Source organism: Euprymna scolopes, chromosome 7, assembly GCF_053919585.1.
Source record: "Euprymna scolopes isolate OS-2025 chromosome 7, ASM5391958v1, whole genome shotgun sequence".
NCBI lineage: Eukaryota > Metazoa > Mollusca > Cephalopoda > Sepiida > Sepiolidae > Euprymna > Euprymna scolopes.
Window position 1 is genome coordinate 60,382,092 of NC_136488.1, and position 25,808 is coordinate 60,407,899.

The 25,808-nt window shown below is 36.3% G+C and overlaps 1 protein-coding gene across 1 annotated transcript in view; it reads left to right on the forward strand.

Annotated features, from left to right (window-relative positions):
- Nucleotides 1-22,264, forward strand: part of LOC145280278 (NACHT and WD repeat domain-containing protein 2-like) — a 115,198-nt gene extending 92,934 nt beyond the window's left edge. Inside the window, exons 22-29 of the mRNA XM_080132051.1 lie at nt 2,014-2,128; nt 3,593-3,758; nt 7,742-7,851; nt 8,730-8,982; nt 11,003-11,152; nt 15,617-15,789; nt 19,454-19,610; nt 22,129-22,264. Coding sequence (XP_079988177.1) covers nt 2,014-2,128; nt 3,593-3,758; nt 7,742-7,851; nt 8,730-8,982; nt 11,003-11,152; nt 15,617-15,789; nt 19,454-19,610; nt 22,129-22,214 — 1,210 coding nt within the window. The 3' untranslated portion in view covers nt 22,215-22,264. The remainder of the gene's footprint in view (nt 1-2,013; nt 2,129-3,592; nt 3,759-7,741; nt 7,852-8,729; nt 8,983-11,002; nt 11,153-15,616; nt 15,790-19,453; nt 19,611-22,128) is intronic.
- Nucleotides 22,265-25,808: the final 3,544 nt, after the last annotated feature.

Here is a 25,808-nt window from a genome sequence, read left to right on the forward strand (position 1 = left end):
ACTTATTAGATTATTACTCCAATGCTGTAGTTAAGACCATTCGACTACTTCAATCAAATGCATTACTTTCATTGAACATATCACACAGTAACATTAAAACTCCAATTTCATATACAATATCTATTTCCCTCCCATAAAAAAATATTAAGAAATTACTATTGTAATAATTATATATATATATATATATATATATATATATATATATATATATATATATATATATATATACAGTAGGATATCGGAATACGGCATTAAAAATTAGTAACAAAATACAGTATGGTATGTAATACACATGTATATAATCAAGTAACATTATAAATAACACTGTAAAACATCATATTTCACATCGTAACCTGAAAAAACGTATCCTAGGGCCACCGTATCTCGGGGTTCTACTGTATATATATCAACTAACCTGGGTGTCCGGTGTTGCCTGAGTGTTTGGAGGTATTAAAAAAAAAAAAAAAGAAAAAGTGGTAGGAGGCAGGCAGGCTCGAACCCATGACGCGAAAGTGAAAAAGCAAGTAAAAGAAAATCTGACATCTTACCTTTACTCCATGATGCAACTGAAAGTCTAAAGTGTTCAAATGTAACGTAGTCAAACAAAAGACGACTGGCAGAAATGGCGTTGCTTTTAAACCGTTCACTAAGGTCATTTTTAATGTGGGGGGAAAATCAACTCCCCCAAAAAGGGGGCACTCTGGCAGTTTTCAAATAAATAGTAATTGTCTCAGTGTGAAGGGTTTCCCTTACATTGACCAAGGACAAATTACAGAATAGATATCACCCGGCCAGAAGGCTGAGTTGGCGGTTGCGTTCGATTAGTTTCACTTTATTTATACGAAAAAGACAAACAAACAGACGGGACAGAGGGAATTTTTTAAACTCAATCAAAAAAAAAAATAAAAATAAAAGAAACCATGTCAGTTTGTGAATCTGAGATATTATGATCTAGGAAGTATAAGAAAACTTCTCTTGGAATCTAACCGACATGAGAACACCAATGCAAAAAGCCTTTTATGGACATACACAAACACGTGCGTCCATTTTGCTTTTTATACATTAGACTAGCCTGGGTGCCCGGCATTGCCCTGGCGTTTGAAGGTGTGTGTAAAGCAAAAAAAAAAAAAAAGTGGTAATGAGCAGGCAGACTCAAACCCGTACCGCAAAGGAAGAAAAAACATGAAAAAAAAACGAGACGTCTTGTCATTGCGTCTATCGCCAAACCGGAAGTGGCAAAAGGCTTAAATTAAGGCTAGTCAATCGAAAAGAAGAGATGACTTTCAAAAATATCAGCAAAAAAAGCAACCCCCTCCTTGTAGAAAAGTGCCCAGTTGAGGGTGAAGGAATTAATGTTTTTAGCCAATTTTTCAATATTTATCATCCAAAGGGTCAAGCTTCAAAATGATACCAATCTTGTGAAAATCCGTCGCGTCTGTCGAAATTTTTAGGCATACATACATACATACATACATACATACATACATTTAAACAGACAGGTAAGATTTATATTATAGATGACCATGTCTGCGTACGTGCAAAACGGTGTCTACCAAATTACTTTGTTAATTTTGTATCTATTTGAAACTTGATATATAGAGTATTTGGACCTGAGAAATAAAATCGATTGAGTTTTTAGCCAGTAAAAATAGCTTCTAAAGTGTCAAAATTGATGATTAGAACTTGGCAGACATAAGTCCACTTAAAATGTTCCTCTATGCATGCATAAATGTACATTAATGCATCAAAGTCAGTTAATTTTTTAAGTTTTGATATCCATCTGTCGTTAGACCAGATGGTAACAAATATTTAATTTAAAACAAATGAAATTACAAAAAAATAAAGTTTTCTTGAAATTTTCTTTTTCTTTATCTCTCTCTCATCAGCCATATTCATTCAAAGAGAGTGTGAAAAAAGAACAAAAAAAAAAACACTGATTGTCGATATATACATCTTTTCCTTTATTGTTGATATAAGTTGGGTTATTTAGGAAATTTATTCATTTATTTTCAGAGAGATGAAATTCTTGCCAAATGCCCGTTACCTGCTATTTATGACTGGTTTCGGACCATTTTATTGGTATGTTTATGACGTCACAACCTGTGAAATTCTAATGGAACTGCAACTGGTAAGAAAAAGAAACTTCACGCATTTTTGTTTGTTTGTTTGTTTGTTTGCTAATCACAATGTTAAGATATTTGGAATATGTTGATAAGCAAACTGTGATGTTGTTTGACTGTGGAAATAATCATATATATATATATATATATATATATATATATATATATATATATATATATATATATATATATATATATTAATCAAACACCACTTTGCAAGGTCAAATTGATAGATTGACAATTGAATAATGACGAATATTATGAGAGCTATGAAAAAATTAATTAGTCCATTAATAATATCTATATATATAAAAGCGAAAATGTATGTATGTATGTATGTATGTATGTATGTATGTATGTATGTATGTGTGTTCGCTTTTTCTGTATGTCTACAAAAGGCTTCTTTCAGAGAAGCGGTCGCTCGCCTAACAACTTTTTAAAACTTTTTATATCACATATAAATCGTAATATCTCACAGTTAACAACGAAGCTCGCCTGTCTATTTAATTTGCTCCATTTCGGGAAGATAAATATTCAACATTTGTTGCTCGCCACATGTGGGTTAGTCTTTTTCCTATAACATCTTGGGGGGGGGCGTTCAGCAGTAAATACTATCCCGCAGTCAAACTTGACCTCATTAACTCATTAAAACGGGCACCTGCTAAATCCAAGTAATTAAATAAATTCAAACGTGTTTCCATTAACATCTCGCGGTGGGGCAATCGTTAATGTTGCACGTTTTTTTTGTTTTTTTTCACACTTTAATTTACAACTTTGGCTCAATGGTTTGGGTTCGATCCTCATACTTACTTTTTTTTAACCCCCCCACACACCTCCAAACACCCGGGCAACGCCGGGTACCCCTCGCTAGTCTTAATTAAAAAGGAGTTAAAAAGCATTGTCTATGTGAAGCGTGTGGAAGAGACACTGGAAAAAATTGGTACGTTTTTATAATCCAAATACTAGAAATTCTCACAAAGGCCATCACCAGCGATCACTCACTAGCAATAACCTGTACTGTTCCCTGGATTCTGAGTGACAACATGTCTCCCCAGATATCCAGTACACTTCATCTCTTTCGATAATCAGTGTAGATGACTTTCCATTATCACAACAGCCACTTACCTTTGATTTCTCAATGGCAGCTGCAATTGGTATTCCCAAGGGTTTGGGTGGCAAAAGTCCTACAATGTTCTTCACATTTTTCTAGTGGAGGTCTGGTTAGTGATTTCTCTTCTTGGTTCCCCTGGGCCCTTCACAACTCTTTGGTGTGGTGCCAGCTGATGTAGATGCCACCATTATGTAATGGGTGAACGTAATTAACTTGCGACTTTGTTTTTTCTTGGTTCCTCATTGTTGTATTCTTTCTGTTTTTGTTTTATTTCTATTGCAGTATTCAAATTACCGATTAATGTATATGTCTGCCAATTGTTAATGTGACATTTAAAACAAATTTCTATAATTTCATCTAGAGTTGTAGTACTTCGATAACATTTCCCATAAGCAGTACACAGATTGCCGTGGTGAGCACATCTTGCAAATTGAAAGTTGTAGATCTGGAAACCTGTTCGATAACCAAAGTCTTCCAAGGAAAGGTCAACCCTTCGAGTTGTTTTCTGCTAACAAAGAACGGAAAAGGTTAGTGTCAATGTCTTTTATGATAAAATAAAGCAAAAAATTATGTTGTGTATTTCTCTTTTATTGTGTTAGCGGGCGCAATTTTAAGAGATGCTGCAAGGTGTAGCAGATACCCAGAATCTTCTTCAGCTATGCATTTAACTTCATTTTTTCCCTTTGTTCAGAGTTCAGACATTTTCTGATATTATGCAAGCTCACTTTGCAGTTCTCATGATTCAAGGGTTCAACTGTCTCAAAATTCAACTGTGATGTCTTGTCCAATCATTTGCCTCCAAGTTTTCCTGGGCCAGCTAACCTTCCTACAATGTAAGACATCGATGCTTTGGCGATGGATTATTTATTAGGATGAATACTCCTCATGACTATACCAATGTAACTAAGGATTGCTTTTCAAATGAAGTGCTTTCAGTGAATCATCTGATCTGATGTGGTTGGGTTTGATCGTTGCAGATCCATCTAATCATGAGTCTGCCATTGCACTGCATCAACCAATATATATATATTTATCGTAATAATTATAAAACTCTGTGGACCGTCTTTTATTGCAACAAATTATATTAACAGAAATAAAGTTCTAATAACATACCATTGTACAAAGATAAAAGTATAAATAATTGAAATTAATCGCTTCAGAATCCATATTTCAACAGATGTTCTCTCACCTGCATCCGAGAGAACTTTTACCTGGGTAATGGTCATCTATAATTTTGGATTCAATTTTCATCTATTAACGTGAATCAGATTGTTTTTCTTCCTTTTTTTATGTACAAAGAACAGTCAACAGCGATGGATGTGGGGTTAGAATGAGGAAGTCTGGTGACAGTAATCTTGTCAGTTAGTCGATTCAAATATAATATGTGGCATAAATGTTTTGCAGCCTGTAAGCAAGAGATACTAATAGCAGAAACTCGATTTAGATGCGGCACTTTGGGAGCTGGCCTCGATTATACTCAACTGGCCTCCCTTCTCAGTTCTGACTTGACTTCTCTTCCTTCTCACTTCTGACTAAAACCCGCTCTTGCATAAGCTTATATATCAGTAGATGGATGGGGAATGAAGCTTTCCCGAATCCTAACCAGCCAATCAGAGGTCACTACTACATATTTCCCTTTCTTCCGATCGGCTCCATGCATACTCGCATATCAAAGTAAATTTGCATCAAATTTTTTCCCATGTGGGCTGTCCTTTGGAATTGATCCCTGGGTCAAATACTATGTTTAGCCAAAACAAACTTTAATAATATTCTCCCTAAATCAATGGGTTGCCTCACAAAACAATATTATTATTAAATATTATCAATGCCAAATCTGCCAACTGAAGCCATTTTTCTTTGTTTCAGGTTGTCTCATCACCCAAACAAATGAAGTCAGCAAGGCAACTGAGAATTGCCCGGGATTGTTCACATAATAAAAGCTCTAACTTAGCTCTATTATAACCGTTATTAATGTAAAATTCGGCCACCACAGGTGGTTGGGTTACACTGGTATATCACCTTGCTTTACACCATTGTCAACTGATATGGGTTCAGATAGACATCCATTAGCGAGCCTTCATATTAGTGTGGAGCTCCCTGAGTAACCATAGAAATTAAGGTGGGAATCCCAACCTTCCTGGAATTCTCCATCAGGCATTTCTGTTCACCGTATCGAAAACCTGATAAAGTGTAACACAGTGTTCAGTACATTTCTTTTGCAACTGCCGGGAAGAGGAGATCGTGTCCATAGTTTCTCTACTTGGATGAAAGCTAATTTGGCTTTCTGGAATGACAGGCGGACAGATATATATATATAAAAATCTATTGAGTAAAATTCTGGAAAATACATTGCCTACAGCTTCCAATAAACTTATCTCACAATCTGTACAACAATATAAACATTGCATCAACCCAGTCCTGATGGATGGAAACACCTTTCCAGACATCAGTAATAAGATGAAGAATTCCATGAACAAGCTTATCACCCTCAATGTAAGAGGACTTCCACAGGAAACGATAAAGCTTTGAGTCCTTCCCAATATTTACTTTCTTAATTGCATCTCTAATTTCGTTCTCAGATGAGAACTCAGACATTTCATGGATAAGCTCCATGCAATAAAATGCATATCTCACATTATTGTGATATCGAAATCAATTGAGATTGTATTTTTAGAGTTGCTCAGCAATTAAAGCAAATCAAATATCATATATATTGACAAAAAGATATATAGCAAAGTGCAACAAGCCAGGTAAAAAACAACAGAATATATCCTTTTTATTCATTTGTTCATTACTTACCAAGGCCAAAATTTTAATTAGATGAAAAACAGTAATTTTATAGGATTGTGACCTATGATTAATTTAAATGGTGACATGACACATATTTGTTGCCATTGGACTTGAAAATGATCATGTTATAGTCTGTAGGGAAACATTCCTATGGCAACGTGTTACACAGGTTGGAAGCTCTTGGAAAGAAACTTTGTTCATGAAAGTTCCATCTGAGAGCAAGTGTTGGTAGAAAGACAAGCTCTTTCTGAGAAGGTTTTCAGGAAGGAGGATTGGAGCTTGAAGCTCAGTCGAGCACCTACTATGAATATCTGTAGAGTAATGAAATTTAATATATAAACGGCTTTATGTTGGTCTGTCTGTCGTTCTGTCTGTTTCCACATTTTCAAACTTCATCTCCTCCAAAACTAACAGTTGCAGAGCAGGGCCTCGAATGATTGGAATTTTTACAGCCTGTTCTTTTATGGATCTTTAGCTGGTTAAAATAGTTTTTAAGGGGTCAAAAATGGTTAAAATAGTTTTTAAGAGGTCAAAAATGGGTCAAAAATGGGTCAAAATTGAAAAAATTGTTAAACATTTTGAACATTCAGCTTAGTTTATTTTTAATTTTTAATCGGTTTATATGGGTCGCAAAGTAGAGTAGAGATCATATTGCAAAGTTGATTTTGTGCTCTGTCAAGGCAAGAAAGTCTGGGGGGATTTTTTCCTCCAAATAAACAGAGATTAGACTATTAGACTGTAATGATCTATTCCCTGCTGATTGCGGTGTAATAGTGGTTTTGTACAGTTTTAGGGGTCCATTCTCCCAGGCTTTGTTTTCTCTTTGAGAAGGGGTTAGTTTATTACTAATCACCTGAGACACCTTTGCCGAAGAATGCCGACGGGGCTGCACAGACATCTTTTGGAGGGTCAGAGTGCTCCTCCTTTGGAGCAATGGCTTTTCAATACACTTTCCACCCATAGAATCACATTTCTCACGGTGGCTGAGGAATAAGTACCAGAATCTATATATTGTCTAAATGCTTGTTCAAGCTAACTTTAAACCCGGATTTGGTAGGCATTATCACAACCTCCTTTGGTAGACTGTTCCAGGGAGAAGAAACACAGACAGAAAATGCTACCTTTCTTCTGAGATAAAAGTGCCTATGGTACGGTACATCTTTGGCTGCTACACATAAAAACTTCCAAATAAGTTGATTTAAATTCCTGTTGATAATGTTATATACCAAAATCAGGTCTCCTTGCATAACGCAATGCTCAAGTGAGGGATACTTATCCAAAAGTCAGCAGCAATGATGCAACAATCTTTCCGTTAATAAAACTTAAATTTGATGACGGTTTCTATGAGAAATGCCCTCTTTGATGTTTTTTTTTTTTTTAAATCTTTTATAAGGTAAATGCCCCCCTCCCCCGGCCACCCAATTAGCAGAAAAATCACACCCCTTTTTTGTAGAGATCTACAGATGCCAGAAAAATTTCTATTTTAATAGTTTCTTTCCTCAGACCACTTGCTGTTGGAATTACCTTCCTACTCCCTGTTTCTCTGACCATACGAACATGCAGAAATTTAATACAATGTAAAATGTAATGTAAACAAATATCTTGCTGCCCAACTTCACACCCAAATTGCCTTCTTGTAAACCTGTCTCTGATCACAGTAGTACTTTATGCTTGTCTCTGTACCAATTAGACGGCCTAATCTGTAAACTTTTGCTTTCAGAGATTTTGACGACGAACTATGGCAAACAAAACCTAAAAGTCTACAGTACAGAAACCGGGCTTACAATAAAAATAATCCAGGGCATCGATCAACCTATTAACCATATTTCTGTAAGTATTAAAAAAAAACATGGTCTTAATAATGACCAACATAGGGTTAGTTATTACTAAAATAATTAGCAAGAAGATTGTAATATGGTGTCGTATTCTAATTCCTGCTGTAGCTGTTCATTTGAACCTGAAATCATAAAAATTGGTCAGTCATCTCACAAGATTTATAACAATAGCATATTGAATTTTCAAGAGTCTACGACAATTTTAAATGCCTGTACAAAAAAATCTGGAAACTTATTTAAACCATCTCATATATACATATATATATATATACATATACATGCATATACATATATATACAGGATGAATCACGGATAACGGATGGTTTGAGTAAGGTATAGGGAGTGAGGAAGGTAGTCTTTAAACCTGCTGTTGAAATATTTGTAAAGTTTTGTTTTCCTTAAAAACATCCGTTTCCCGTGACTCACTCTGTACATACATAAGTACATAGGTTTAATAAAGTATGTTGAGAAGCACTTTAGCAAGAATTAAACACATTTATTATTCAGAAAGGAAATACAAATATAGGTAAAAGTCCTTGATTCGCAGAGTTTTGAAGAAATATTTTCCTTCTCGTCAGAGAGGAGTTAGCAAAATGCATGAAAAAATTTTGCTTGTAAAGTATTTAAAGAAACTAAGTATGAAAATGAACATACTAGCGTAAAAATGAAATATAAAACAATGAAAGAGATGGAGTGTGTGAGAGGGTGTTTCCATGGTTGTTGAATCCAAAATCTGGTGAATCCAAGAAAGTGGTAGAAGTTTATGGTAGTCTGCATGTTGTTGGAGCTATATATATATATATATATATATATATATATATATATATATATATATATATATTCATTACATTTATTTTTTTTTTATTTATCTAGATAAACAAAAGTGAAAGCATGGCTGTGGCATTTACAGAAGATGACTGCATCCTCATTGTTGATATGGTACTGTATAAGAAACTTGATGTCCTGAAGCCCGAAAGCATCAACTTCTGCCATGGTATCTTAGTAAATCAAGAGCCTGCCCAAATATCATGTGATGGATCCATATTGATCATAATGGTCAAGATGAATCGAGAAGGAAACAAGGACGATGAAATTTTTTGCACGGTTATATGGAATATTTCAAAAAGTAAAAAAAACATACTACTTCTATAACACCAATGTTATTCTATGGACTTCTCCCCCCTCCCTCATCTACAGACAAGATACCCGACAATGCATTAATAGAGCAAAAGTATAAGAAATGAGATTAGTAAAACGACAACGGTTGGAAGTGGGAGGGCTCGCCGAGATCTTTTGAACTCTTAAGACAGGAAGATGCCTCACAGTTGGTGGTCAGTTTCTGAATAGTCAGCTGGGAGGGAGTGACAGGACAAACACGGAAGGAGGCAGTTTTTATTTATCAGGTGTTGCAGTGACTAAAACAAAAGACCGGACATAGGATTTCCAATTCTGAGTCAATAAATGTAGGTGTCAGAGTTAGTTTACAGACAGTTTTAAGTTTGGAACAGTTGACAACAGTTGGTCCCTCAAGAGAGATCAGAGAGATTGGAATGAAATTCGGGTGAGAGCAGATAGAGCTTTAGCAGATGTGGAGATGAACTTATCAACTGATCAACAAACATACCTCGACAGATAGCTATCAACAGACAATGTTTGGGGATCCTTTTTCATACACACTCAGAGACCAATTGATTTATACACAAGTTTATGAATTTGCATGGTTTTATTTTTTATACTTGTAACCCAATGCTTGCACTCTCGGCAACCGTCAATGTGAGAAATGACAACATAGCCAAAATAGAAAATGAAGGAGAAGAAAACCAAATGTTTCTGATTTACAATGGCTTCAATATAATAACAGTACCATGATCAAGTGTATGTGCAGAAACAAACTAGGATAAAGAATCACTTCAACTTGATATTGGTGGGATTTGCAATGTCTTACACGTTCAGTAACTCAGGTAGTTTGGTCATGTACTGCATGCCATCTCCTGCATCAATTCCATAACACGCTTGGATACTAGGGTGCATAGCAGATCAAGTAAAGCCTTGCTTGAGTGCATAGGAAGTGATTTGACTGCATGCAACAGGACTGATATCAACTGTTTTGATTGAGTCACGTGGAGCATATGCATGAGACTTTGCCTGGTGGTACTCACCCAGATTTCAGAACTGCATCTTAAATACTAAAATTGGAGGAGGAGGAGGAGGAGGAGGAGGAAGATTATGATCATGATGATGGTTGACTTTCTAGCATCCAATTTTTTTTTTAAATTCCTTTCTGAAGCAGGTGAAGTGCTCTTTTGGTGGACAATCTCCTAGCGATGACGTCCCAATAAAAAACACTGAACCCCATCCCCTCACTGGGTTGACCTCAGGAATATAAGAATGTTGCCTAACTGAAAGAAATGACTAGCAAAGAAACTTCATCAAACTTTAGGTTATAGCAGTTTAAATGTTGGGGGCCTTTGTGGAAAGTCTGGTGAGATAGTTGAGTTCCTTGAAAGAAGACGCATTGGCTTATATTGTATACAAGAAACTTGACAGAAAGGTAAATCTGTCAGAAATAGCCCACAAACACACACTAGCATGTAAAATGGATGTTAAACAGAAGAAGAAGAAGAAGAAGAAGAAGAAGAAGAAGAAGAAGAAGAAGAAGAAGTAAACATTTTAATGTCATAATATGCCATGTTTTGTACTGGTGTCAAAAATGTGAAAGGTTTTCTTCTTCCTTGCATAGTCCCAAATCATCACGGGGTTCACAGATGCTATTTTATTTCCTTCAGTCAAATTTCTGACCAGGGTGTATACTGGATATTTTGCTCTTTATGACCCCAGGCAACATCGGGTAAACTTCCTAGCTTCAAACATAGAATGTATGAAAACAATCCTCAGACCATTTTTGTACTAACGAGAGTCATTACAGCCATTATCAAATTAGCACCAAGACAGGCGTGAGCCAGAGTTATTAACAAAATACATGTCATCATATTGAGGTGTGCTTATAAAACAAAGACTGTTGGGTATTCATGACTGAAAATTGGTGGACAAGACAGAAGTGTGTCAGGTGGTATTTTGAAGTGAGTGAGTACCTTATACCATTTATGGCAAAAAATATTGCATGTTTTCATTTTAAATGTTTTCAGAGGAAAGCCAGTGTTATCTGTTTGATGAGGACTACCATGAAAGGTACAAGGGCAGGAGTGTTGACGTTGTGTCTGCCACTTTAATGCAAAGTGATGAGGCTGTGTTATCCACACATGATGACTACATCATCCGAGTGTTTGCAACATCAGGTAATTTTATAGCAGTAACTGCAACTTTCTTTATTCATAAATAAGCTTGGAGGAGGTGACTCTACTTTTTCCCTCTCTGTAATCTATGTCCATTGCTTCTCCTCCTCTGACTGTCTCTATTGTTTCTCTTTTTCCACCAGGGTTTTTTTTTTTTTTTATCACTGTCGTGTCCAGAGAAATGGGTTGTCGGAATCATGGGATATTTGAATAATAAGTAAACAAGCTCATTTTAGGTTAAATATTATTTATCACGGTTGAAACACAAATTATAGTTACAGTACTATATTCCCTTGTTAGTGCAGACTGCAGAGCCACCATAGTGTCCATTTTCCCTGGAACTCTCGAGTCTTTATCTTTTTATTTATCTAAGGGCATTAACTCTTTCTTCCTTTATTCAAGTTATTTCCCCTTTAACTTTTGATCGCTGTAACAGTTACCCTCATTGTTTTTTAAGTTAAATTAAAATTTGATCCTTGGTAATTATTTCTAATTAAACCACCTAATTTATATGTTTTCTTTAAAGAAAAATAGAAAGTGGACGTTCGGTTTACTTCCGGTATCCTTGTAACTTTCACTTTCCTTATTTTGTCCTTTAGTTCTCACATTCCATGAGCATTGTTTCTAAGAAAGGGTGAAGAATTGCTGTTTTCTGGAATATATGTATCTAACACTTATTATTAGCTAGTTTTTATCTTTAAGTAATATCTTTTTTAGCTCTTTACATCAAGTGGCTTCACGCCTTGTCTGGAACAATTTTCACAAAATCCTAGAATAACGAACATCTGTAAAAGTCTGAGGAAGCTACAGACGGCCAAAAAAACGGCCGGGTAGCTGAAACAATAATGTAACTTAACAGAAAGATACGGTAATAAAAAATAAAACGCATATTTGCTCTACAACAGTATTGAGCACTTTCTTCAGTTTCTATTAATTATCATTTCCACTAAATATATATATATTATATTAGCTGAAACAAACGTTTGAGCCCTCTACGAGTAGCGGACGAATGTTTATTTAAATAATCGTTCGGACAGGTTAATTTCGGCCACCGATTCCGTAGTCAAGGGGGTAGGACTGCCGACGGTCATCACGACGGTTCTAGGTTCGATCCTCGGCTTGGGAGAGGTGTTAGTCTAGCGGCACTGATGAGTTGTGATACAACGAAACAGGTCTGTATGTCGATGACTAAAATATATTTTATAAAGCTCCCCTCTTTGGTAGAGCACTCTCGTAAATTATCTTACTCGCTACTTAATTTAGCTGAAATAATGCGAAGCTCGCGATTTGTTTACAAACAAACGTTTGAGCCCTCTACGAGTAGCGGACGAATGTTTATTTAAATAATCGTTCGGACAGGTTAATTTCGGCCACCGATTCCGTAGTCAAGGGGGTAGGACTGCCGACGGTCATCACGACGGTTCTAGGTTCGATCCTCGGCTTGGGAGAGGTGTTAGTCTAGCGGCACTGATGAGTTGTGATACAACGAAACAGGTCTGTATGTCGATGACTAAAATATATTTTATAAAGCTCCCCTCTTTGGTAGAGCACTCTCGTAAATTATCTTACTCGCTACTTAATGTAGCTGAAATAATGCGAAGCTCGCGATTTGTTTACAAACAAACGTTTGAGCCCTCTACGAGTAGCGGACGAATGTTTATTTAAATAATCGTTCGGACAGGTTAATTTCGGCCACCGATTCCGTAGTCAAGGGGGTAGGACTGCCGACGGTCATCACGACGGTTCTAGGTTCGATCCTCGGCTTGGGAGAGGTGTTAGTCTAGCGGCACTGATGAGTTGTGATACAACGAAACAGGTCTGTATGTCGATGACTAAAATATATTTTATAAAGCTCCCCTCTTTGGTAGAGCACTCTCGTAAATTATCTTACTCGCTACTTAATTTAGCTGAAATAATGCGAAGCTCGCGATTTGTTTACAAACAAACGTTTGAGCCCTCTACGAGTAGCGGACGAATGTTTATTTAAATAATCGTTCGGACAGGTTAATTTCGACCACCGATTCCGTAGTCAAGGGGGTAGGACTGCCGACGGTCATCACGACGGTTCTAGGTTCGATCCTCGGCTTGGGAGAGGTGTTAGTCTAGCGGCACTGATGAGTTGTGATACAACGAAACAGGTCTGTATGTCGATGACTAAAATATATTTTATAAAGCTCCCCTCTTTGGTAGAGCACTCTCGTAAATTATCTTACTCGCTACTTAATTTAGCTGAAATAATGCGAAGCTCGCGATTTGTTTACAAACAAACGTTTGAGCCCTCTACGAGTAGCGGACGAATGTTTATTTAAATAATCGTTCGGACAGGTTAATTTCGGCCACCGATTCCGTAGTCAAGGGGGTAGGACTGCCGACGGTCATCACGACGGTTCTAGGTTCGATCCTCGGCTTGGGAGAGGTGTTAGTCTAGCGGCACTGATGAGTTGTGATACAACGAAACAGGTCTGTATGTCGATGACTAAAATATATTTTATAAAGCTCCCCTCTTTGGTAGAGCACTCTCGTAAATTATCTTACTCGCTACTTAATTTAGCTGAAATAATGCGAAGCTCGCGATTTGTTTACAAACAAACGTTTGAGCCCTCTACGAGTAGCGGACGAATGTTTATTTAAATAATCGTTCGGACAGGTTAATTTCGGCCACCGATTCCGTAGTCAAGGGGGTAGGACTGCCGACGGTCATCACGACGGTTCTAGGTTCGATCCTCGGCTTGGGAGAGGTGTTAGTCTAGCGGCACTGATGAGTTGTGATACAACGAAACAGGTCTGTATGTCGATGACTAAAATATATTTTATATATATATATATATATATATATATATATATATATATATATATATATATATATATATAAGTGAATATTCTTTACCACAAGTAAGGTTATCCAGTGTCGTCTGTGGTTCCAATTTCTACAAAATTCTTACAGAAAAAATTAAAACTACAACTAAACAATCCATTTAATATTGTAATTTGTTTAAATTCATTTTGGGATGAAAAAAAAATCAGATTAAAAATAATTATACCTCGGTTGAGGTTGGAACTTACAGACTCTGTCTCCACAAATTGCACACTAATAGAGTGAACCATGAGGAAAATATAATATGGTGAGATTTTTTTTTTTTGTATAAGTTTTACAATTGTTAAGCAAGAAAAAGTTACATACTAAAACGTGTCACCGTATCCTGGACAATGCCGGGTAGACACGATTAATATTACACATTCCCTTCAACCTCTGTCTGTTCATCCTTTTTTTTTTTTTTAACTTTATTTCACCCTAAACAAGGCATATTGTCACTTAGCCATAAGTACAAATGTGATTAGAGGTCAGATTCACAGTGGCCATCCTAAATGGGGAATTGTGCAGCAAGACGTTTGTTTGTTGGTGCAGTCAGGAAACAAGCAAGTAATTCAAAAGACAAATGATCCTCTACAGTTAAGTTGGGATTTTTTTTTTTTTTTACATAGGCATCGCCACTTATCAAGGCCAAGAGTCCACTCGAGGTTAAATTTTGCAGCTAGTTGGATTGTTCAGGAGTATTTATGTTATGGAGACACAATATTCACACACAATACTTATAAAACAAGTACAAGGAAGCAACATTGTGGTGATGGGCCAAGACATGCTGAAGCTTGGCAAAGATTCCAGAATTCATTAGATTAGAGACACAAACCAAATAGAATGGATTATTTTCTACATATCGCTCCAGACTGTCTATGACGTCATCTATTTAAACACATTGTGCCTATTTCCTATTCAAACGTCATCTAACTTATCCCATATTTATATTCGCTTTTCTAATGTGTAAACCAAATATTACTCTTAAAATATATCAGAAGTTTTATACGTGCACAGAAACATTTGTTGTACGATCATACAAAAAAAAAAACAGTAAAAAAAGATTTATATGTTGTAAAGTTTCTGAATTTTTTAGCTGAGAGTTGATAATTCGTATTATTTGGATTATTTGGACTACTGTAATCATCTTGGTTAAGTAATTCGCAATTGTATTTTCAGTATTGCCCGAATTGAGGATTGAACCAGCAATCTCTAGAGGAGTGTAACTTACAACTGAATTTTACAGAGTACTTTATCCATTATGCCACAGGTCCTTGAACATTCAATCCTCAGTGTAGGTAACACTAAAAATACACTTGTGAATTTGTTAGGATTTCTAAACAGTCATAGCTGACAGAACAAGAGCATGCTATCTCTATGGATTAAATAAAGGCTTCTGTTTGAAATACCGTGCAGACTCCATAGTTCAACAGAAATATTCCCAAGTTCAACAAGAGACACCAGAAGAAGATCAGAGGTTACATCGTCCGAAACGTTGTGTGAATAACACTCAAGAGCAGAACAATAGTTCGAAAACTCCAAATAATATGAACAAAAACTAAGGTTGATTAAAAAAGAAAAAAAAAATGTCATATTTTATTCTATTTTTGAAGGTGAATTATTACAGCGAATAGTCCAGCACTACAACGTTCCCATATTAATATTCTCACCCAATGAAAGTTTACCATATTTTGCCTCTTGGGTCGAATCTGATGAGGAGATTGCTTTTTGCTTATGGCGGAAACAAACATATGAAAAGGTGGCCACTTTAAAACTAGATGAGAAGGTAAGTTATATTTCTATATATATATATAAAGTTAAGTATGTCTAAATGTTTATATATTTGTATGTATAGCATATACTCCTAAACTAATTAACCGATCATTATGAATTTTGGAATACAGCTGTAAAGTGTAAGGGGTCTACATGTGGGCTACATTTAATTTCGTTTTATGAAAAGAGATAAAAAGGGATGGAGATAATTTATGAAAATTCAGATAACTTTGATTTTTGTCAAATTTTATTTCTTTTAGTTTGTCTGTCCATTCGACGTTTTTCTTGTAGATGACTGTGCCAATCTGGATGAAATTTTTCATGGACCTTTGTCATGATAAGGTGCAGCGAACTAAGTATCATGGTATTAGTTTCATGCACAGATAGAGATTAGTAAGGATTAGTCTCCACAATATGACATTTATTCTAGAAGTCTGGCATAAAGCACATATTCTAGGTTAATGGACTATAGTTTTCGCTAGTTTTTAACAGAGTAAAACGTTTTCTAGGTACTCATGCATAAAGTGATCTGGACATAACTCAGAGTCCGCCCGGCTTTCTTCCGGAACATGACGTCAACAGTCAGAGTAAGCCGAGCGTCGCCGAGGAAATTAAACCGAGCGTCGCTGATGAAAGGATAACAAGAAAAGAAAACCTACCTTAAATTTTAAGTTTTATTAACTGTAAAGAAAAATGTTATAACAATATTTTTTTTTTTTTACTAATTTGTTTTCTTTTCTTCTTCTTCCAAATCGTCGTCTGCTGCTTTGAATTTTCAACTCACGCGAATGCGCGTTGTGTTGAAAACCATCGTGCTACATTGTCATTGGCTCAGCTTTATGTTATGCCAGACGGCTTAATTTCCTTGGCGATGCTCAGTTTATTCCGGCTGTTGACATCATGTTCCGGGGAAAGCTGGGCGGGCGCTAAGTTGCATCTAGATCACTCTCTACATGAGTACTATTTTCTATATTATATTTCTCTTTCTGTCTGTCCATACCACATTTTTATTTACTGTCCGACCTGGCTGAAATTTTGTATGAATCTTTGCCATGATAAGGTGCAGCGAACTAAGTGTTATGGTATCTGTTCAATATACAGGGATTAGGAAGGATTAGTCACCACAATACCACATTTACTCAAGAAGGTTGGCATAAATCATTCACTCAAAATCAACGGCCTATAACTTTTGGAAGTTTCTAACAGGCTAAAACGTCTAGTATGATATTGTATTGATATGTATAGTATTCACTCATAAACTAATTAACTGATCATTATGAATTTTGGAACAGAGCTGCAAGATGTACGGGATTTATATGTGGCCTAAACTTAGTTGCCTGATATATTTCTAGTTAGAATTCTTCTAGTAAGATATTAGCTACTTATAGGAGGGACCACATGAAGGTTGCCAACATCCTAAGCGAAAGACTTAGGTAGCATATATCTTAATTTTGATCTTTGTTAAAGGAAATAAAAGTTATGCAAAACTGTTTTGTCAGTGGAATTAATTTTACCCATTGTGAATTATACAATGAATGAGTAACATTAGTCTTAAAGATAGGCTTAGATCTGATGACCTCAGAGGAAAATTAAATCTGGACATTATGAGCAGATGTGTGCAGAACAGGAGACTGTTAATATAGTTGCATTGAAAGAACAGATAAGAGTTCTTGGGTTAACAGACATAGAACAGTTGAGGTACCAAGATGAGTTGGCAGGCGAAGACCAAGGAAAACATGGGAGGAAGGGATAAGGTTGGAATTGAAAAACATAAGAATAAATAAAGACCTGGCCAGAAATCGGTTACTTCAGAAATCAATTTTCAAAAGCCGTCCAACATATGCCAGTATGTACAAAAGACGTTAAACCAATTATGATGATGATGGATCTTCGAATGGACTTTCAAAAATGTAATAAATGTAACAACAAGGAAGAAATCTAGCGTCAATCTGGACAGGTGCTGTGCCACTGTATCCTTTTCTGTGTAAATTTCTACCTGCCTTTCCCTACATGCCAACTGAAGCAGGCTTCTTTTTTTTTTCTTTTTTTTTTAACTTGCATTCCCACGAGGGCAGAGTTAGACACAAGGTCAGTTTTTAATATAGGGGGAAACCAGCTCCCCAAAAAGGGACACTCAAGTTAGTAACAAAAATTAAAAAAATGTATCAGTTATGAAGGATTTCTCCTCCATTAACCGAGACCAAAAAAGTGTAAGGCAGCCTCAGAACAGATACTACACTTTGATCTTTGCCTTAAGGCCAAGAAAGAAAAAAGGCAACCCTTTTATCAGATTTATTTCACCAAATTTAATGATGATAATGATGATGATGATATATATATATATATATATATCATTTTGATTATTCCTACTACTATTCTCATCTTGAGTGTTATTTTCACAATGTTCCGATCAATGTAACCTCCAACCTTCTTCAGATGCATGTTGTTGAACTTCGGAATCTATATGGAATTTCAAACAGGACTCTTTATTTACTCCACGGGGATAGCATGTTGTCATGACTGGATAGAAGTCCGAAGTAATTTGCAATTGTATTTTTAAATGTCACTCACACTGAGCATTGAAAAGAGTGAAAGTGAATTTTACAAAGTACTTTATCCATTATGCCATGGATCCTTGTGAGTTCAACAGAAAAATTCCTGAATTTGACAAGATACACCTAAAGAAAGTTACATCGCTAAAAACGTTGCAAAAATAATACTCAACATGAGAACAGTAGTCCGAATAACCCAAATGATATGTGGGAACATGATGAGAATTAGCAGCGAACCGGATGTTAACACATCCACCATGAGAGACAAAATGAAAAATCGTCTTTTGCACATGGCTCCACGCATCGCTTCCGCTTGGGAAGAAAAAAATAAGATAACCACAAAATAGTTATCGACCAATGGCAGAGCTCTGCGCCTAAAATAAACACCTCAAATATCACAGTCACTGGGAGCCGGTTTGCCACTATAAAACGAGGGTTTTTAGGGAACCAGAAGAGAGGGGAGGAAAAAGAAGACTAAGACACCGGGCTGCTAGCTGCTGATGAAAGAAGTCACCCACTTTCCAGTTACAAGCCAGGACACGCATCACCGACAGCAGGATGACCGACCTACCCCTACTACATCCATCGTCCAAAAGATAAGTTACGTTTACGAACATTCATTTCTTGTCAATTCATACATACTTACAAACGTTTTACGAACATTCATTCCCTGTTAAATCGTACATACCTGCAAACATTCTACGAACATTTCACCGTAATACAAACTGTGAAATATCTCCATCGGACAATCCATTCTTCGTTAAATCACATTCCATCCTATGAATACTTCGCCTCTTCTAATACAAACTGTTAGTAGTAAATAAAATCGGCTCTAAACCTTCAATATTCGTCTGTCTTTAATTATATGGAGTCAGAATCTACACACTTCCAACGTTGTTCATTTCATGTATTCTTTGTTGTGACCTCTATGGCATCCTTCCTACCCCTAATCCTTTTATAAAAGCTGAGGCCATAGATATATATTATCAATCCTCATCTCAAAAATTCAGAGACCTGATAACTTATTCATCCCAAATCACAGAATAGTAGTTTCCTTACGTGCTCCTATTTTTTTTAAGCTTTTTATTTTCTTCTCCATTTTTATGCTGTTATCTTTTTTTCTAGCCCAAAAAAGTGGCATTGAGTATGAGTGGTGACGTCATTATTGGACGAGGAAAGACAACGGATGATCATTTAATCACACTTTGGAAATTAAAAAATGAAATAATTGATTCAGAGTTGTTTTCAAACATGAAAAACATCGACATCTTCAAAAAGCATGGTAAGTTACAAGTTTTGTAAGATGAACATGTCGCATAAAACCAAAATCATTAAAAATAATGGAAAAATGTTTGCAATTATTAGAATAGGTTTTTCTGTACCAAAATTTAGTTTGATAAATGTCTATAAATGTTTGTTTTCTCAGTTGTTTTGACTCGTTATCTACAAAGTGATATACCTCTCATTTTCTTTTTGAATATACAAATCTATGTCTAACCATGATCTTTCAATATTTTGTCTATACGATGTTGGGATGAACTAAAATGATTCACAGAAAAAAATGACGAAAATTGAGTTAGTTTGAATTAACTTAAGCTTTCTATTTTCTGGAATAGATTACTGAGCCTTCAGTAACTTCTTGTTGAATAATTGGTTGTTGAAGTATATTATTTGGACTACCGTTCTCCTTTGGATTGTTATTCACACAAAATTTTGACCAATGTAACTTCCAATCTTCTTTGGGTATATCTTGCCAAACTCTGGAATCTTTCTGTCACTCACAAATCTGTATAGAATTTCGAATTGAATCTTTTATTTAATCCACAAGATTAGCATACTCTAACTCCATAAGCCTTGATCGAGTAGAATTTCTTTATGTGCCTAAACCTAAACATAGATTCCATGAACAAAGCTTCTTTCTTAGAACTGCACGCCTGTGGAACTTTGTTCCGTTTTCCTGCTTTCCAACTGACTACAATATGGTCGTTTTCAAGTTCAAGTTGAGCCGTTCCCCTTAAGTAATTCAATTTACTAAATTTCCACTACTAACAATTACCACTGTATTTTCCATTGACTACTGTACACTCATCCTCAAGTGGCCTCTGAGTCTTGATAAGTGATGACTCCTTTGTCAAAAAAAAAAAGTTTTAAGTAATTGTCCAGAAAGATCCATGAAATAAAGTATTAAGTAAAATTCAGTCGTTAATGATACAATTCTGGAGGTTGAAGATTAAATCCTCAATGCAAACGATACTCAGAATACAATCACAAGTTACTTAAACATTCTATCGAATAATGGCAAACAAAATGTATTAAATAAAAGGTTTCATTCAGAATTCCATGCAGATTCACAAATTCCGCAGAAAGACTCCCGTGCTCGACAAGACACATCTGAAGACGGTCAGAGGTCACATTACCAAAACGTTGTGCACGATAAGAACAGTAGTTCGAATAATCCAAATTCGTCTTACAAATTAATAAACATAATTAGCTGAAGTGTTGCATGGCCTTTTATTTGAACGTTAGGGTTAGATTTATGGTTATGGCTCCACATTCTCTAACCACAGTATTGTATCAAACACAGAATTGTTTTTCTTACATGTACTGTTTTGTTTGCAATATGAGATATAGATTTCATACGAAATGAGATTTATCCAACATAGATTATAACGTAAGTGTAGATATATTAAAGTAGAGCTGTCTCCTTAAGCTATCTAACACGGACCATCCCCAATACTAATAGAGTGCATCTTTAAATAACAAATAAAAAGCCATTGCAATGGAAAATTGATTAAAAAAAAATGAATAAAAACACTGATAGGCTGGCACCTAAGATAAAAAAGGACCACTCAACCCATTGATAGCCCAAAAGGAAAGAAGTAAACTGTTCCTGTTTCTCCATGTGAAAGAGGCCAACTAGAGGCAGTTATCAAACCTTGGTTAAAAAAAAAAGTTCTGACCCTTATACCCACCATATGCAGCAACTATGATGAATGCTGCTTCATTTTTCTTTTCTTTTTTTGTTTTGTGAGAGGACACAGTTGCGGACCAGGATATAAATATCCTAACTCGCTACAAGAAAAAATAATGAAAGGAATTGAATGACGGAAACAAAGAACTCAAATGCTGGAATAAAATAAACATGTTTATTTTCTGTTGAGAAATGAAAGTCTTGGGTGTACACGTGTTCATTTGGCCATCGACGACTAGCGCGTGGAAGGAAAGGGGAATGCAATAGAGAAACGCGAAGTGGCAAGCCGGCCTGTAGAAAGAGAGGGTTAAGCTCAGTAGAGAGTCGCGCACATGTCTGTGTTGATGGACCAAAACGAAGGGGAGATAGAGTGAGAAAGTCAATCCCGGTTATGGAGATAGAAAGCGTATAAAGTGTACGTGCGCTTATCCCACATTACAGTAGCAGGGAAAGTGACGTTAGGGCGCGGTTGGTTTGTCGACTAAACAGGTCGAACGCTGGTCCGGACAAGAAAAGGGAAGTTGACAGGTTTTGTTGACTTTTATACTGGAGTTAGTGTTCTTGGTGCGCATGTCTGGTTTTCACTTAAAAGGAAGTGACGTCACAGCTCGGGTGTGTGTATGCGCATGAATGTGAGTGTGTGTATGAGGCTGTGTATATGTGTGCGTGTGTGTGTGTGTGTACGTGCGTGCGTACGTGTGGGTGTGTATATGTGAGGGAAAACATGTTCGAACGACACAAATACTTTAATTTAATTATATGATAGATTTTTTTTTTGTTTGTACTGAAGCATTTCTTTTTACAAATCATCTTGATTTCTTTTTGGCAGGTTATGGTAATAAACTAAAAATAACCACAGATGATGATGGTGATGATGATGATGATGATGATGATGACAATACTCACGATGATTAAATTCCAGTTCTGTTCAAATCATGGATTCAATAAAAATCTGTAAAATATAATTCCTATGACAATTAGGATCTTTTCTTTTTTTTTTTCTTAGTCCATTCACAAATTTAATTCCAACAGCGAAAACATCTTACACGATGCTATTAATGCTAATGTCTTAACATTACAGCCATGGCATAATTCCCACTAAAACTATTACTAATCAGTTAACTGTACACATTCTTAATTTGATAGCAACATGTGAAGATAGATCTGAAAGTCCTCAGAAAGGAAGTATGGCAAATATATTCGCTTGTTCTAACTTGAAACAAACAACAACAAAAAAAATAAAAAAATAAAAATAAAATAAGGAACTTATATTTATAAGTTCCTTAAAGAAAGATAAGTGGCCTGTAATATTTAATCAAATGTCTTTAAAAAAATGCTGCTCATATATATTATATCGTATAAATTTTTATTTATGCAAATATTTTTGGCTACACATATATATACATGTTTCAGCTACAACTTTAGTCAAAGTTTTAGTTCTTCAGTCATTCAGTGACAGAGAAAAAAAAATTGTATAAACACTGTAGCTTGATGGGATTAATACTTCTAACTACCCCCTCCCACACACATGTATTTAAAAAAAAAAGTTTAGTTCAATAACTATAACTTTAGTTATGTTTTTGAATTTTTGAGATAAGGATTTTTTGTGGGGCTAATAAGTATGTTAACCCCGCAAACTGAAGAAAAATAAAAAGTGAGTTAAACACAACCAAAGCAAAGAAGGCCAAAGAGGATATTAAATTTATATCGAATTTATTTTCTCGAAATAAAAAATAAATAGAAAAATTATCTTCTGCAGAAATGGGACGTGTTTGTTGAAATCGGGTCTTTCAACAGGGCTAGTAGTGGTAGGTCTTCGTAGACCCGGGGTCCTCAAACAAGTTACGTCTGGCTGGTCAGTAATTGAGGTACTGGCTGGGAGTCGGTCGGAAGCCGGGAAGTTTTCCTTTAGAAAGGACGTGGCCTGCATGTGTGTGGCTGTCTAAAAAACGAATTGTCCTTAAAATGGGTGGTTGATGAGAGGTATCTTTAAATGGACAGTTATAGTATTGTTGGTGCAGACGACGAGTCACGAGCATAGCAGATACACTGAGAATATCAGTGGGTGTATCATTGCTGTCAGCTTGACTACTGCCTGTAGAGTCGTCTGTTGATGCGGTCGTACAAGCAAGTGGGGAGCTGCTATGCCTACTGATTCTGAGATGCTCACTGACGAGATATAGGAATCGTTTTTATAGCGATTTCAACCTGGAAATCGGCTCCAAATTCAACTCAGAAAATATGCTTTTTTTGCGCATTTTGACTGGCTAGAAAGTCGACAGCCTCTGTTACGTCCGCCAAAGAATGGGTCTGGTTGGGTCGAGGGGGTCAGTGGCTGACGAAATATTTTTGTTTTTTATATAAAGGTGCATAAAGGCGCATGTGTAAGAGGCAAATTTTACGCATTTCGTCTAGGGGAGTTGAGGTGTCTACATCCGGTTGGCAAGTAGATATGTGTTGCACATTGTTATTGTTTTTAGTTCAGTAGCCCACACCGTTGTTTGCTAGAGTGACGGTGAGGCTACGATAGATTGATTTTTTGGACTCTTCAGACTACTGTTCTCATCTTGAGTGTAATTTTTCATAACGTTTCAGTCAATGTAACCTCCAATCTTCTTCAAGTGTATCATGTTGCACTTGGGAATCTGCACAGAATTTCAAACAGAATCTGATAAACGTGAATCAAACTGGGTGGAAGTCCTACGTAATTTGTAATTGTATTTTTTAAGCAATGCCTGCGCTTGAACCTTCAGAAGTGTAAGTTTTACAACTAAATTCTATCAAGTACTCTATCTACTATACCACAGCGACACTACAAAATACAATTGTGAATTACTTAGGACTTCTAATCAGTCATGGCCGATGGATTAAAAAAAGGGTTCTGTTCGAAATTCTGTACAGATTCCCGAGTTCTCTAACTGTGCATTGAACTAATACCATATTACTTGGTTTACTCCACCTTATCATAACAAAGGTCCATAGAAAATTTCAACTAAATCAGTCAAGTAGTTTCCAAGAAAAAATGGAATGAACAAACAGACATACTAATAGATATTAGCATGGAGACCCAATGTTGCCTGGGATTGAATGATGATCAACAAATGTTCCACACTCTTATTTTTACTGTCATCAAAATCGGTGCAATCGCTCAATTTTTCAATCAAATTGATTTATAGCCTGCTTCTGTTGGCGACGCATTGTGGTGCACTGGAAGGAAGCTTTACATGCCACCCTGCAAGACAGATGATGAGGGGAGGTCCTGTCACAATTTCTCCATTGCTTATGACCTAATGCAGATTGATCACAAACCCGCCTCTGTGCCCAACATCGATGGTCAGTATGCGAGTCTCCAAGATCTTTTTCTCACAACTTTCCCTGAGCTATATTCATTCGGTCTCTGCTGGGATCTTCAGACCACTCACTTGTCTCAGATAAGGTAAAAATAAAATGTAGACCCCTACGTACCACTCCATCGTACAGCATATCGATACTCTATGGCTGACTGGGATAGCTTCCATACATTTATATCAGATCTACCTCTGCATTCCATGTTTAAAAAAATGTGTCCTCTATAGTATCAGACCTGACTGAATGGTTAATTGTAGGTATAGACCACCTCATACCCTCCAAAAAAATTCCAGCAAAAACCTAACAGCCAGTCGTGGTTCTCTCCAGAATGTGCTGCTGCCAATGCGCACAGAAATCACTATTTCCATTACTTCCAACGTAATAGATGTACTGAGACTAAAGCCGCCTTTAAGACTGCCAGCAACCTCTGTAAAAGAGTAATAAAGAACATGAGAGAGTTGTATGCTCAGTCCGTCAAGTCCAAAGTAGCTGAGCAGCTGATTGGTTCCCACCAGTTTTGGCAAATAACAAACAAGATCCTGAATAGAAGCATGTGCTCTGTCTCAACCATCATCAATGGACCTGAGGTAATCTTGTCAGCATCGGACAAAGCCAAACTCTTTGCCAAGAACTTTGCAGCTAATTCTACTCTATGTGATCAGGGCTACTAAACCCCCATATTTTCTCCCGTGTCTGAAAACACGCTATGCAACATAAAAATATCTGTGCTAATCAAAAAAAAACCTTGATTCCAGTAAATCAACTGGCCCTGATGGTATTCCAATTATAGTGCTCAAAAAGCTTCAACCAGAATTAGCTCCCATACTTGCAAAGCTGTTTAAGCGTTGTCTTAAGAAATGCTTCCCATCACCCTGGAAAACCTCATCAGTATGCCCTGTATTTAAGAATTCAGATGATCGGTCATCTTCCTCTCAGTACAGACGAATAAGTCTCCTGTGCGTCATGAGTAAGTCACTTGAATCAGTGTTAAATCGAGTAGTAGTCAACCACCTCAGCAAAGATAACCTTCTTAGTGACATGCAATATGGTTGTCGTTCTGCCAGATCTACAGCAGACGTGCTAACAGTTATATTTCACAGGGTTAGTGAATCTCTCGATGGAGGCTTCATTTCTAGGACAATTGCTCTTGACATATCAAAG